This window comes from Tinamus guttatus, unplaced genomic scaffold (genome assembly GCF_059628265.1).
Source record: "Tinamus guttatus ecotype Peru unplaced genomic scaffold, ASM5962826v1 Tinamus_guttatus_pri_ptg000115l, whole genome shotgun sequence".
Taxonomy (NCBI): Eukaryota; Metazoa; Chordata; class Aves; order Tinamiformes; family Tinamidae; genus Tinamus; species Tinamus guttatus.
The window spans coordinates 8,526,727-8,540,904 of NW_028288649.1; the positions used below are offsets into that span (position 1 = coordinate 8,526,727).

A 14,178-nucleotide genomic window follows, 5' to 3' on the forward strand; every position below is an offset into this window, starting at 1 on the left:
TTTAAAAAGTCACCTGGGCTCTTCACATGAGGCAAGTGAGGTCTTATTTGCTTGTTATCATTGCCACTTTGTAACTCTCTCCATAACCTCATTTAACAGTAGAGCTCAGAGGTCAGTCATGAAAAGGCCAAACGTGAGCAGAGCTAGCTAATATACTGGCAACCCAAGACTTAGGAAATCAGTCCCTTCTATTCCCCTGATTTAAGTTTCAAAGCTTCCTTTGACTTTATCAAGAATAATGTTAAACTCCCAAAGATTGATACTTAAATCAACTTTACTCAGTTCTCATCAGCTTTGAAAGCTGTTTTTAGTAAAAGGTAGTTTTCTGGGAAAAAAAAAAATACTGGAGCAATGCCCAACTCATTGTGGAGACAGCGTATGGAGAGAAAGGGAGTAATTAATCACTTTCACCATGACAGAAATATCACATGCAGATATTATATACAGTGTAAACAGGCCTAGAAGTCAGCATCACCTATTACAGTTGTACAATACAGTTCATTAATACTACATTATCACTTGCTTCACCTTGGCAACTCTTACTGCTTGGCCTGGAAGCTTTCACGGGATGCCAAAAGTTCTTCCAAAGGATGCCTTTCCTAGTATTATCCAGCTCTTTTTTTTTAGCCTTGCCCAAAGGAAGGAAAAAAAAAAAAAAGAAAAAAAAAGAAAAAGAAAACAACAACAACAAAAAAAACCCAACCACAACATAAACCAGCATAAGAATATATATACTTCCACAACTGAAACAGATGCCAAAGCAAGTGTGGAGACCACTTCTGTTTTTTTTTTTTTTTTTTTTTTTTCAGAAACCAAGGAGAAATCAAGTGACACACATGGAAGAGATCAGAAAATAAAGCTGTTTCATGATTGACAGTAGAGTCAGTGTTTTATACCCCAATGTGTTCACAGTAATTGAGTGTGAAAAGTTGAGTCAGCAGATGATTTATACAACCACGAGAGCTGAATCAAGGCCACTGTCATCTCCAAGTGTTAGCCCTACATTTTAATTCAGGCTAAAAGACTCACTACTTTCCTGGCATCTCATTCTTTGAGAATGTAACTTAGCTGCATATAAATCCCTCCCATTTACCACAAGCTTTCACCTGAAGCAGAAAACACAACCTACACTTTTATCAATTGTCATACAACAAGCAACACACCTCCCAAGGCCTCAGCTGCTGAAGCAAAACAGCTTTTATCTCGCAAAAAAAAGGTTCAGACATTAAAAAAAAAAAAAGTCCTTTTTGTTTTTCCCTCTACCACATAAGGGATTAGTAACACTGGTACACCAAGTAAGTTGCCTCCCAGACAAATATAGAGCAAAGCTGAGAGCAAGCAATAAACCAGCTCCTAGCAGAGTTACATGAGAGAATGAAGCAGTAAGTAAAAGTACATGTGTGGGGAGAATAAGAAATCTGTCAGGACAAAAATAAATAAATAAATAAATAAAACAGTAGTAGTGACAGGGTTTCAGAAGAGCCCTGCAGGGGAGGGAATAGGAAATAGGAGCACAGCACCAGAGAGGCACAGACTGCAAGCACAGGCTGCACAAGTAAGCCCAAGGCAAGCACTGAGCCACCAAACCCGTGATGCCATTCCTGTACACGCGGCCTCCAGCTCTCAGGAGGAAGGTGCCCCTACCACCAGCTTTGCTCCAGCTCAGGCAGCTACAAGGAGGCAGAAGCTGCTCCTTCTCCTCAAGCCCACTACCCTCGCCTCAGAGGCACAGGCGTGGGGTCACCACTGACATTGCCACCTAAATGCACGTCTCAAACGACGTCAACTCAGAGAGCTAATCTAAAGAAAATAAATACAGCTAAAGAAATAACAATAATAATAATAGCTTCTTACCTTCAAAGTCCCCAAAATAAAAAAGAAACACTGCTCTTCTGTCAGCTGTCTACAGCTAAAAGCCTTGCTACCCTTACTCTCTACCAACAACCCACCTTTGTGGTAGTACCTGATTAAGGACCCAATTAGCACAGGATGTATCCAGCCCACTCCACTGCCCCCCTCACCCTCCCACCTCCACAGCTGAGCGTGATGGCAATCAACACTTGAGAACAAGCAGCTGAGAAACTACTCAGCTCCCTCCTGCTCAACTATAAGATTTCTCCCTCCTGGCAACAGTGCCAAACTGAAAATAACATGTAGTAAATCAAAACGTTTCTTTGCTTATGTTAGTAATGACACCTCAGATTACTAGCACTTAATTGAATTTACTTTTCAGTATGCTTTTTGCGTTCTGTATTTCTATCAGCTCAGACAATAAAAATCAATTCCTATAAAGCAATTTCATTTAGGTTTATACTGTTTTATATGCAGTTTCCCAGTGCTGCAACACTTCAGTGGCAAATCTGTAGAGGCCTATTTATAAAAACTACTTCTATGAAAATAAAGCACATCCATACTAAGGGAAGGCACCTTAAGAGGCAAACTAGTTTAAAACCAAATTCATACAAAGGAAAAACAATACCCTAGAGGAAAAAGTGGTTTGGCCAACTACATTTGGCCAGATTCACTATTGAGATCTCATATACACACAAGTTATTTGCATAAATATTTGGAGATTGGTGATACAGAAAAATATATTTATTAACCTTTTTTTTTTTTTTTCGCCAAAATTTCTATCAGACTTTATACAAGATATCGCTGAAATATCCCCCAGGCAAAACTCTACCACATAAAAGGCCTTTGTCCTGAAATGAGGTCTTGACATACCAAGCATTATGGATGAAGAGCAGTCACAGTGATGTAGGCACGGTGCATGATTCACAGTGCATGAATTTAACCACCTACAAGGTGTCTTCAGACCCTTGCCTGGACCTCGGGGGACAGTCCCTTTTGTTCATGCATAGTGCAGCAGTGCGAAGGCTACTGTATGCGGTAAGGGAAGAAATTGCTACTATGAGCCACTCCTGGAGAATTACTGACTTTTTTTTTTCATTTGAAGATTTTTTTCATTCCTCCTTGAAGTAAGGATGAAAATGCCAATCTCGCCTTCTGCTGTGGGCCAGAGTGAGGCAGCAACATTACAGAGGCAATAGTTAAGAGCTAGGAGAGAAGAGTAACACTCAGCCTGCTTTGCTTGTTGCCTTTTGGCTCTCCCAGTGGAGCTCACCACATTTCAGGGTGCCGCGCCACATTCCTAGGGAAAGCAGGTCATCCCGGTCCTGTCCAAGCAGTGCTGAGCTCCACAGGAGGAAATGTCTTTATGCTTTGGTGAGTTCATTCGTGACAGTAAGGTGACATTTTGATCCCAAATCCACTCATTTGCACAAGTTTAGGCACGTTAGATTTATAGAAGCTTTTTCCCTTTTCCCTTTTCCCTCAGTGGTAGGGAGGGAGGGAGGCCTGGAGGATAGAGCCTCTGGGCTTGGGAATGCTCTCACCCCACTGCCATCACCCTGCTGCAGACACCAAGCCACGTCCTTGTGTCCATCCATCCACCTCTCCGAGCAGGCAGAAGTCCTGAGGGGACCCTGAGGGACAACTCATAACTATGGACTAAAACAAGTATAGGTTTATAAATAAGAGCACATACGGTATTTTCCTTCAAAATACACACATTCAGCGACGTACTTTCAGCATCCATTAGCTTGTTATAACCTAGGAAAAGATGGAGCACGTCCTTCACAAATCAGATCCCGCCATCTGGGTAAGCGTAGCGTGTCTCCTCGGCTCACGCTGCTGTGCAATCGTTATGCACTCATTTGGCACACTCTTGAGGAAGGAAACTTCCTGTTTCTCAGTGTTTTTCTTGCTACTAAGATTACATCTCCCTGTGCTTTGCCAAAATGTCTCCTCTAGATCACCGCTGTGCGCAGTGAGGACTCTCCGGCTTGGCCAGGAGCACCCGCTTGGGAGGTGACTGGTCCCTCGCTGCAGGCTTCCTCTTTGCTCGCTACTGTGAGAAGCAGGACAGATGGGAAGAGGAGATGCGAGGAAGAACCTGAGGAGACAGGCCATGTCATAATTTTTGAAAAAGACAAAATACCAAAAAAAAACCCCGCCCTACAAGTATGTTCCTAATATTGTTCCTCAAGGCTGAGTTCCCGAAGTTATGATTAGGGTATTAAGTGGTGCTGCAGGGGCAGAGCAGTGGTGGTCCAGCCCTTGCATGAAGATATGTCATGCAGGAGAGCATTATGTATTAGCAGTTTTGTCTCTACAGAGACTGTGCTTTCCAAATTCTGAAAAATTCCTTTTGGTTCAGCATTACTTCGAATTTGAATACCCCAGAGATGTCACTGTTTTCCCAGAGGCTCAGCTAAACTGAGGAATTTCTGTCTATCTATAAAAAAACGAAGACCAGGGTTACTTTTTCCTGGCTTGATGCTTACATTTTGATGGTCAGGCCACAGGGAAGGCAGAGGTCCTGTTCCACATTCACAGTGCAGCACTATGGAAGCTCTGTGGAGACTGCATGCAGCCTCCCTGTCCCCTGCCCAGGCCGCGCAGCAGGAGGTGGCCGAGGTCCCCCTCCACTTTGGGGAGCAAGAATAAGAAAAAAAAAAGGCACAAATTTTCTCTTGGCTTTGGCATTTAGCAAACTAACTTCCTGAGGTTGCGTGTTTCCCTTCCCAAAGGCAGCCTGCCACGGGGTGAGAGCTGTATGGAGCTGGCAGAGCTGGAGAGGGAAATCTTGGCCTGTTTTGCTAAAACTCTTCAGCACGCTGCAACTCGCAGAGGATGTGTTGAGCTATGGGGGATGCCACAGGATATATAGAAGATTGGAGGAAATGTGTAGCCTATGCGGGCAATGTTTATTTCTGTAATTATTTTTTTTTCAGTTCCTCTCAGGGTTTGACTGCATCTCTTGTTCTTCTGCCTCCAGAGTTTCAGTGCCACTATTTAAATTTTAAGACTTAGTCATTATATCTCTCACCTCTCAGTTTCATCCAGAGCATTAGCAGGATTCAAGTGGCTACTGTAATTTTTGTTTTTGTTTTCAGACATTTCTCGATATTTTAAATAAATCTAAAGGAAAAGAGCACAGATGGTTATATTTTTTTAGACAATTAAGTCCACGTAGTAATCCACTACACAAGTAGCAGTCTTGTTCTTACACTCGAAAACTTCTATGTAAGGTTTTTCAACTCTATTTTAAATAAAGTGGCAAGCTTACACAGTAATGAATACAGTATTTCAGGACCTCTGATGTATGTTATGAAATAGAAGAGAAAGACTTTTCTTTAAACTTATCAACTACTAAATTATCATAAAAATGTGTGTACATGAATATTTCCAGAAGCCTTTCTGATTAGATTACTTTGAGATGCAAGAGGACACTTTGATTATTCTTTGCTCCTTTGCCACAGGGATTTAAACTGTGAATACGCTTCAGGAACATCTTCTTTTACAATTGTAGCAAATGGCACTGGATGAACAATAAATCATGAAGCAGAACAGGAAGCGGTAGAGACTTTAATTCACAGAATTCTTTTCCTGTGTGAAAGATGATAAAATTCCCACTGCACACAGATTTTTTTTTTTTTTCGCTTGCACTCTATTTATTAAGTAACATATAGGACATTTAATACAAACCATTTTGCTGCTTCTTATACTCCTCCTCCTAAAAGACAAACAAACGGCGCTGCTCTGAACCCCGAGACCATAAGCTCTGCAAATAAAAGTCGTGCCGGTGCAAGGGCTGAGCGGCAAAGGCATTAGCTGTTCTCTCACAGGAATGAGCACACAGCGTGTTTTCGCTTCCTCCTTTGGCCAAGCGGTTGCAGGTGCTGGGCAGGCTCCCCCATCGCCGCCGCGGTGTCCGCGCATCGCAGCGGGACGCGTCCGACGTTCGGAGACGCGGGCATGGGGACTCGGTGGTTTGGTGCTGTCAGCAGGCTCGGCAAGGGGGCTGCAGACGCAGTGAAGAAGCAGATTTGAGGCCCGGGGAGCAGCCGAGAAGGACCCCTATATCCTATACACCATAGATCCCTATCCTATCCCTATCCTCATGCAACCAGAGTGCACGAGGTCCAAAGGAAGGGGGAAAGAATAATTTTGCAGGTTCTCGATAGCAACTGCTAGCAAAGATCTCTCAGAATTTGAAAGATTGCTGAAAAATAGAAATTGGAGCAGCTTGCCTGTGGGCAAGCACACAGCTGAGCTCTGCTGCAGACAAGGTGTAGCTGAAGTGCAGTGGGCAAAGGCACTTTCTTTGCCCTGTTTATGACAACTGGGGAAAGGAGAGGGCCTGCTTTGAAACCTGTGTGGTAGGGGCTCTATTCATGATAAGAGACTCCACTGAGGGGCTTACAAAGGCTATGAGGCAACTGGAGAGAGAAGGCGTTTCATAGAAACCCAAGTGTGACCCACTGTTTTCCTTGACCCCAAGGTCCTCAGCTGCACAAAAGGAGACCCTAGCACTGGTTCTGCAGCAACAAATGCCTGTTGTGAGTGAGTGTATTTGAGGAGAAGTGACAATAAGGAGTGACCCGAGGGGCTTGTTTCCACCCACAAGGGATGTTCCCAAGGGCCTTCCTGTGCAGCAGGCGGAGATGGGCACCATGAGGCTTTCAGGAAGCTCTTCAACGGGGAAGCCTTTCGCTAGAAAAGCTTTTCCAGGAAGCTAGTGATGTGACTGTCCCACCAGCGATGTTTACTGGTGGGACACTCGTGACAGCATTTTTTTTGGATTCAGTTCTGCACAACCTAAGAATTCAAATGCAACATTTACATTGACGGTAAAGTGTTTTATTTATTTAAATAAAGACCAGCAAGGGATCGGGATGGTTTAGGACCCTTGTCTTTATTTCAGCCTTCCTTCAACTTGTGGCTATTTTTTTCACAATTGAAGTAGACATAAAAAGGATATTTTCCTGTGTCCTTTTTATTATCCTAAAGTGTTGCAGCACCTTACTAAAGTTAATGATTGAGTTAGGGTGCAGAATGATGGATTTAAGGGTATTGTGAAACTCTTCCTGGTAAATAACAGTCCCCAAATATATCCCTGTTGTCGCCTGAGTCAGGCGGTGGGTAGCCAAGCAGCCGTGCATAGTCTTGCAGATCATGTGAGTTGAGGAAAGGCGTTTCCATATGCATCTCATGCTAAGAAGGTAGGGCAGCAAGGATTTCATTAGTAATAATGATATGAGTGGGAGAAGTGATTTAATATGTAGGCCCTGCCAGGAACTGCACAACGAGGAAGTATGTAATTGGTGCAAAGCCTTTATTTATTTATTTATTCATTCATTCATTCATTCCGACACCTACAAAAGTCGGGATTTCAAGCAGCTGTGGAAGGCCCAGTGTTATGTGACACGGTCTCTTTAGGATGAAGGAAAGAACAATCATGACCGAGGTGAACGGAAGGGGAAAAAAGGAAGCTTCAAGATAATGTATTGATACTGTGGCAGAAAGGATAAGAGTAAAAGTGAAAGGAAATGGGAAGTAGAAAAGTAGAAAGAGAAACTGAGGAAGGAGAATCAGCAGCACAGGTGGTTCTGCAGGAATCTTCTCTATCAAGGTTGGTCAGTTGTGACTTTGAAGGTGGCAGAAGTTTTACTTTGAGTCCTTGTTTTAAGGTGTCCAACTAAAAAAATACAGCAAGTGCACTGGAACTGGTGCAAAATATCTGACTTCAGAGAAAAGAGAAATTTGTCAGAATTGGAAAGGAGAAAAGAAGATCCCGGGATAATGCTGGGATTGGAGCAACAAGGAGTTGCTGCACTGTCTGAATCATCACAGGGCATCTTCACAGCTCCAGCTCCTGCCATAGGCATTGCCTCAGGCAAGGGAGAGGAGCCAGGGGGCACTTCCTAGGCATATTCTTAGGAGGAGGAAGAAATTATTACACTCAGGCAACATCAGGAAGAGCTATGTGAGCTGGGATCAATATATAAGGTGGCCTTTTGCTGAGAGTAATGAATCAGTCCAAGAGAGAAGCAGATCATGTGAAGGAGAAAATGAGTGAGAAAGAAGAGTAACTCGGGGATTAATGACAGTGAGAAGCCAGAAGGTTTGACAGGGAGCATGATACCTGAGGGACCTGGCCCGTTGTGCTGAATAGTGACCTGCATCATGCCCTGCACCCGGAGCGTGGGCCTCCAGGTTGTGGAGGAGCCCTGTTAGGAAGTAGCTGGCACCCAAGAAAGCTGATGTTGCAGACGTAACATTTTAAAGGCTGAGGACCTGGCAGAGGGCCCAGCTCTGGGGACTGTGGGGTTGGACTCCTCTATGTTTTATACTTACATGGCATCCTTGCACAGGGCAGCAGAGACTCCATAATGCACAATATTTTCTAGATATAAAAGAAAACAGAGACTATCCCATTATATTATGGGTCAGAGAGGCTCTGCTGGCAGACTGAATTCTGCTGGGAACAGATCACTTCACCTTCTCAGTGACGACAGCAGACTTCCACTAATGCTTCAGACTTCCCAGGTTTAGCAGATGAAGAAAAAGAATTATTCAGGAGGCAAATAGAGCAGATTTAAAAATAGAGGAGAATTTTATGGCCGGACTTGCAAACAGTTGGCATCTGCAGACACTAGAAGACTCTGCATCTGCTTTAATCAACATGGGTTGATCCTTTCTGATTATTTCTTTCAGATCCCCATGGTTCTTAAGATTAGTAGTTCTGTATTATCTATGATGAAGCCACTGTTTAGCTTCATACAGAGGGCAACTCACTTGTAGTCTCAAACTGCACAGCTTTGATCAGTAAGGAAGGCAAGCTAAAGCTGAGAGCCTGAGAATAGACATTTATTAATAAGTCTATGCTTCCCGCTCTAAGTTACCTCATCTGTCTTCCAGTTATATTTTCATTAGTGATAGAATAGGCTTGTCTGTTTCTATTGCCTTTTTTTTTTGGCATGAAAATAAAGAGTAGATGTCAGTGGAAATTAAAGACTTTCTTTTTAAACAGATTTAAAATGTTTGTTCATGTTTCTGGAAACTATAGCTGGGAAATTAATGCATTCTGTTCAGCTGAGTGTAAATAAAGGCTGCGGCATGGCAGGCACTTAAAGTAGTTCATGAGAAATATCTAAAATATCTGAGTAATAATTGTTGTCTCGAGGGATGCAGAGCCTTCATGGTATAAATCTCTTTAGCAGTTGGGATAAGGGAAGTTATGCCATTACTCTACTGGGCAAGATATGGTTTCTTTGTGGTATTTTTTTTTTCAACAGGCAGGTTCCCTTCAACTGTGGAAGTGCTTTGTGGTAGCTTATGTGGTGGAAACAACTTCTGAAGGAAACACTTGTAATAGTCGTCCTTGAGAAGGTGTTCGGGATGAGCTGAGCCTGTGCTTTGGTGGGCTTGAGGGATCATGTGGGCTGTTTTTTTTCAAAAGTATTATTGTTTTTTTCTCATCAGTATTTGGGATCTGTTGGCCTCAAAATGTTATACGGCCAGATCGGTAACCTGTTGGCTTCTTCAGCCACCAGAAAGCTCTCCAGCTGCTTTGGTCAAACCCGTCATTACTTTTGAGATCCCCAGGGTTCCTAGAGCAGTGTGTGCCCACTGCCTGTGACAAAGCCACTGCCTCCAGCTTCCCTCCATGCCGAGGCCACCTCCCCTGGAGTTGAGGTGAGTTGTTCCATTATCAGCAAACGGCTGAGGGAAAAACAAAAGAGCCTGGAAAAACTGAGCGGTGAAGTGCTTGGCACAGGGCACCTATGAGATCATATTGACTTTTTATAGTTTTCAGGGCAGCTGGAGTTGGGTTGGATTTGGTCTCCCTGTATCTTTATGCTGTCTCCATTTTAGTGTAACTTTTTGAAATTTTCATTTACTAAACATAAGACAACAAGGAGAGAGGGAGAGGGTAGGCAACCACTGTATACAGCATCTGTAACATTTAATTATATGAGACAGAGATTTTCCAGTATGTCTTTGCAACACAAAGAACATTTAAATATCAGCATCACAGTATATATTTTCCAAATCACAACACCCACACATTTCCTTCGCCAAGTAGTTTTCCTTCTATGGCTGCATATCTAAAATTAGCCTGAAGGTCAAATCTGAATAGAAATACCCTTGCCATTGAACGTGCTGGGAATGACTGGTGCAATGGGCTCAATTTTCCATCGAAAAACATCTTTTTTTTTTTTTTAATAACAGTTCCTCTTACAAATAAAAATGTTGGAGAAAGGCAAAATGAGGCCTGCTGAATAAAATCATCATCCTATACTTTGCTTTCATTGTAAGGATATTTTTATAGTCAACTTTTAAATATAACAAGATGGATATTGTGAAGCTATAGTATAAAAGATGTAGAAAGAGCCTCCAGAATATCTGAGCACCAGCTTGTGACATTCAGAAGATGTTTGTATATGAAAGATGTACACATTGAAGAATTCGGTGTTAAGAAATGTATTGTTGAGAAGAAATGAATAGTTCAGGTCTAAAAATAGTTGCCTAACCCGCAGCTGTATTGTGTGAGGACAACTGCACCCAGAGCTATGCAGTCTATCCTGCCTAAATGCAAAAGCACTGTCTTGCAAAAAGTGCATTTATCAGCCACAGTGTTTTATTGAGTGCTTTAATAATACAAGTGTACATCAACTGATCCACAGTCAAAAGTGGCAGGTCCCTAAGAAATTTACAAGCACTTTTTTTTTTAAGTAAATCAAAATACATATTAATTTGTTCAACGCAATAGCCTTTTGTGTGGGAAACAGAAGGCTAGTGATAAACACAGTCTTAGTAATGCACAGTGATTCTTGATTTTAAGCTTTTATACAAAACTTGTTCCCAGTAGCATGCACCCACCATTAAAGACTTCAGTACAAAAAAATAACCCTAAACACTACATTTAAGTAGAAACGAGATATAATTCTGAATTTGTTTGTTTTCCCCAAAACCACATGAAAGAAAAAAAAACACACATTAATACAAAGCTTTGTGACAAAGCTCTATACTATTACAGATCCAACATTCTTTGCACTGATAACCAAAATCCCCTGTCTACACTTGAGGGAAACAGCTTTCAAGTTAACAGAACAAAACAAAACAAATAAAAATAAAAATAAAAAAGGAAAGTAAGGACATTTTTTTTGTCACAAAATGGTTCAAAATTTAATAAAAAATAAGAATGAAGGGAAGGGCTATTGATGCACTTAGTGAATGTGCTTGCACAGGTCCAGCATATTCTAGAGGAGATTCCTATGTAGCGTATCGCTTGGTCCACTGTCTGGCCATTCTGTCATGCTCTGCTCTGTTAGTCATATACTGAGTGGCAATACTTCCAACCAGGGGGTCAGCTGAAAAGGAAACACAAACCATGAAATACTCATTGATGAAGTTCTGTTAGGATTATCTGTAAGAATAAAGCACTATTTGCATTCTGCAAGCAAGCATGCACAGTGGAAGAAATAAAATAGAGGATGAGTGGAGTTGACTTGACAATTAGCTGTAAACTTCGAGTAAATTTATGATTAAAGCAAGTTTTTTTTTTCAGATTTTTTTACATTTTAAAACAAAATTTCCAATAATTTTCTTCTGAGCTAAAAGTGACAGAAAGACCTATCTATGATAGGAATAAACATTTATTTACAACATTAGAGGTGTACAAGTATCTATACTACTACCATCTAAAAAGAGGATGGGCTCCAATCCTATTATCAGGTTAAATGGGTTTTATGACTACTTTTAAAGCATAAAGAAAGATTAGGAGTTCAGGCAGTGAATACAATTTTCAAAGCAACAGAAGTTAATTACAAGCTTTTCTAATTAGCATTTGATTTATGGCCTCATGTCTTTTCTGAGACAGAATAGGTATGAATATGTACAGAATACTGTATGATTTGGTTTTGTCATGGTATTTGTGAACTTCGGAAAAGAAGAAATAACCCAAAGAAGTATTTTTTAGATTATTTGTAATCTGCAAATTACTTCTCAAATAAGCAAACAGATCAGTTAGCCTTCTAAGAAAAACAAAAAATAAACAAACAAAAAGTTTTTTCCAGAAAGGACTGTGTGTAATCAACATTTTTATCTTTTGAACAACAATATCCTCTCAGTTTAAAACAGACAAAATGTATAGATTGTTTCCCTTTTTGGTGGGTCCGTACTCTCGGTACTTCTCCTGCAACAGCAAATTTCCTAAGATTGTATCACACACCATGTGATAGTAATGATTTTTTAAAATTCCTTTCAAGAGCCACTTAATAATTAGTTTTGCAGTTGACTCAAGATGGTGCCATTGAACAACACGAATATCAAACTTCCACAGCACAGCTGTAATCTCCGTGTTGTGATTCCAGAACATAATTAACCATTGAGACTCTCCTGGGCTAGACGTCAGGCCTTCTGCAAAGCAGAATGGCTCTAGGCTTTTTTGTTTGTTTGTTTGATGGTTAGGGTTTACGATAGGATAAATACATTTGCTCAGCCAAAAATCGATTCATTGTCTTACTGCCAACATTAGTGAATGTTAGTAAATCATATCCAGTGAAAAAAATCTTTTGCTTTGTGTTGAACACGCTTTCATGAGCCTATGGTTTGAATCCTACGTTTGAACCTTCTAAATTGTAAGGCAAGCAATCACTGCAAACGTGATGTACTAAGTCCCTGTAGTCTCAGCCCTGCAAACACTTAATGCATATGCTTAACTTTAATATCTTAATATATCCAGAGGAGGTCATCGAGGCATGGACTTTACTATTTTTACATGCATGAGTGTCAAAGAGGTATAGCTAATCTATGATCTACTTTAAAAGTTTTAGAATAGAAAGAGTATCACCTTTATCTTCTCAGATAAGGAGAAGAAATACATAGGGGATTACTAGAAGGATTTTGTTTTGCACAAATGGAAAGCTAACTGTCTACTATTATTTGTGAGGAAAGTTGTTCTTCGTGACTGGAATAATGTTGGACAAGAACTGTAGGGTAAATAGGTACCCACAGGTAACTGTACAGAAAGAATTCCCAGATAAGAAAGATAAGTTTGCAAAGCAGGCAAAGTGCATGAGATCTTTAAAATCCTGCCTAAAATCAGGGCTCTGTGATATGGTGTGAAGACACACAGAAATACTTAGTACCAGGCCTTTGCGTCTGCAGTGCTTGGTCTGGCAGCTGGGGAAAGAGTAGATGTGACTACCTGCAAGACGTTAGATGCCCATATAGCTCTTGTTGGGGATGATTCCCACCAAGAGAGTGATCTGGCATTTGGTACATTTCAGAGTGCTTCCCTGAAATTAGAGCCCCCCTCCATCAGCAAGTGCCTGGGCAAAGGAGGAATTCAGGATAGACAAGAAATACTTCCCTGTCATAGCGGGAGCAGTGCCCAAACCTTCTGTTGCTCTCGGTGATTGTTTACAATTTGGCAATTTGTCTACAAATTCAGTTAATTACAACAATATTAAACAAAGAACAAAACCATATCTTGGCAAAGCTGCGAACTGAAGAAGAAAAATGGCTCTTGCCAAAGAGACCCAGCTATTTCCTATTTCTGTCAGAGGGCCTTGAGCTGTGACATCCTTATACTCAGTAATGTACGATGACTTTAATAAGAACTCTTTAATGGGCGTTTGAAGAGCTAGTTTATTTTAACAGTTCCTGTGAAGCCATAAAACTAGGAGAAGGTACAACTACTTTGGATGGAAAGCCAGAATGGCTGGGGAGGAGGAAACATTTTCCAGGACCGAAGCAGCCTTCATGTTGCTTCTATGGAGACCATGCCTTGCCAGGCTTTGTACTAGGTGACTTATAGCAGGCACTGGCAACAAGTCCAGGGGCTCTACAGCCAAGGCTGTGAGGGGCGAATGAATTGGTCTGGGCAGATGGTTACTGAGGTATTTGGTGGGGCTGGGAAATGCTTGCTGCAAGTGAGGAAACACTGAGGCCCAAGGGATGACAGACTTGGCTCTGGTGCATGGGAAGCCATGGGACCTGTCTTGAGCTGGGAGAAGAAGATGGGACACAATAGAAAAGCACCACACTGATGCCCGAAAGACCTCAATATTAATCCTTACTTTTCTATGAAGCTGCAATGCTACCTCATGGAAGTTATTTAAGTGTGAGGTTCTCTTCCTTAGTGCCCCTAATTTTCATTAATTTTTGATTAAAATGATCCAAATACTGGCACAATGGCCAATTCCATCCAACATGCTGTATTTGCACTGGAGACACAAGGACAGTGTATGAAATACAGAATACAAATTGTCTCTTTTTGCATCTGCAGGCTGCAGGCTGTGTTGGAGGAGGGAGCAGGACTGC

General features: G+C 41.5%; 1 protein-coding gene across 2 annotated transcripts in view; it reads right to left on the minus strand.

Annotated features, from left to right (window-relative positions):
* Window positions 1-10,280: 10,280 nt before the first annotated feature.
* The window catches only part of LOC104566438 (ubiquitin-conjugating enzyme E2 E2), a 200,303-nt gene continuing 196,405 nt past the window's right edge, over window positions 10,281-14,178 (minus strand). For both annotated transcript variants that reach the window (XM_088521202.1, XM_088521203.1), the window contains exon 6: window positions 10,281-11,222. In XM_088521202.1, the coding sequence (XP_088377328.1) occupies window positions 11,125-11,222 (98 nt within the window). In that variant the 3' untranslated portion in view covers window positions 10,281-11,124. The remainder of the gene's footprint in view (window positions 11,223-14,178) is intronic.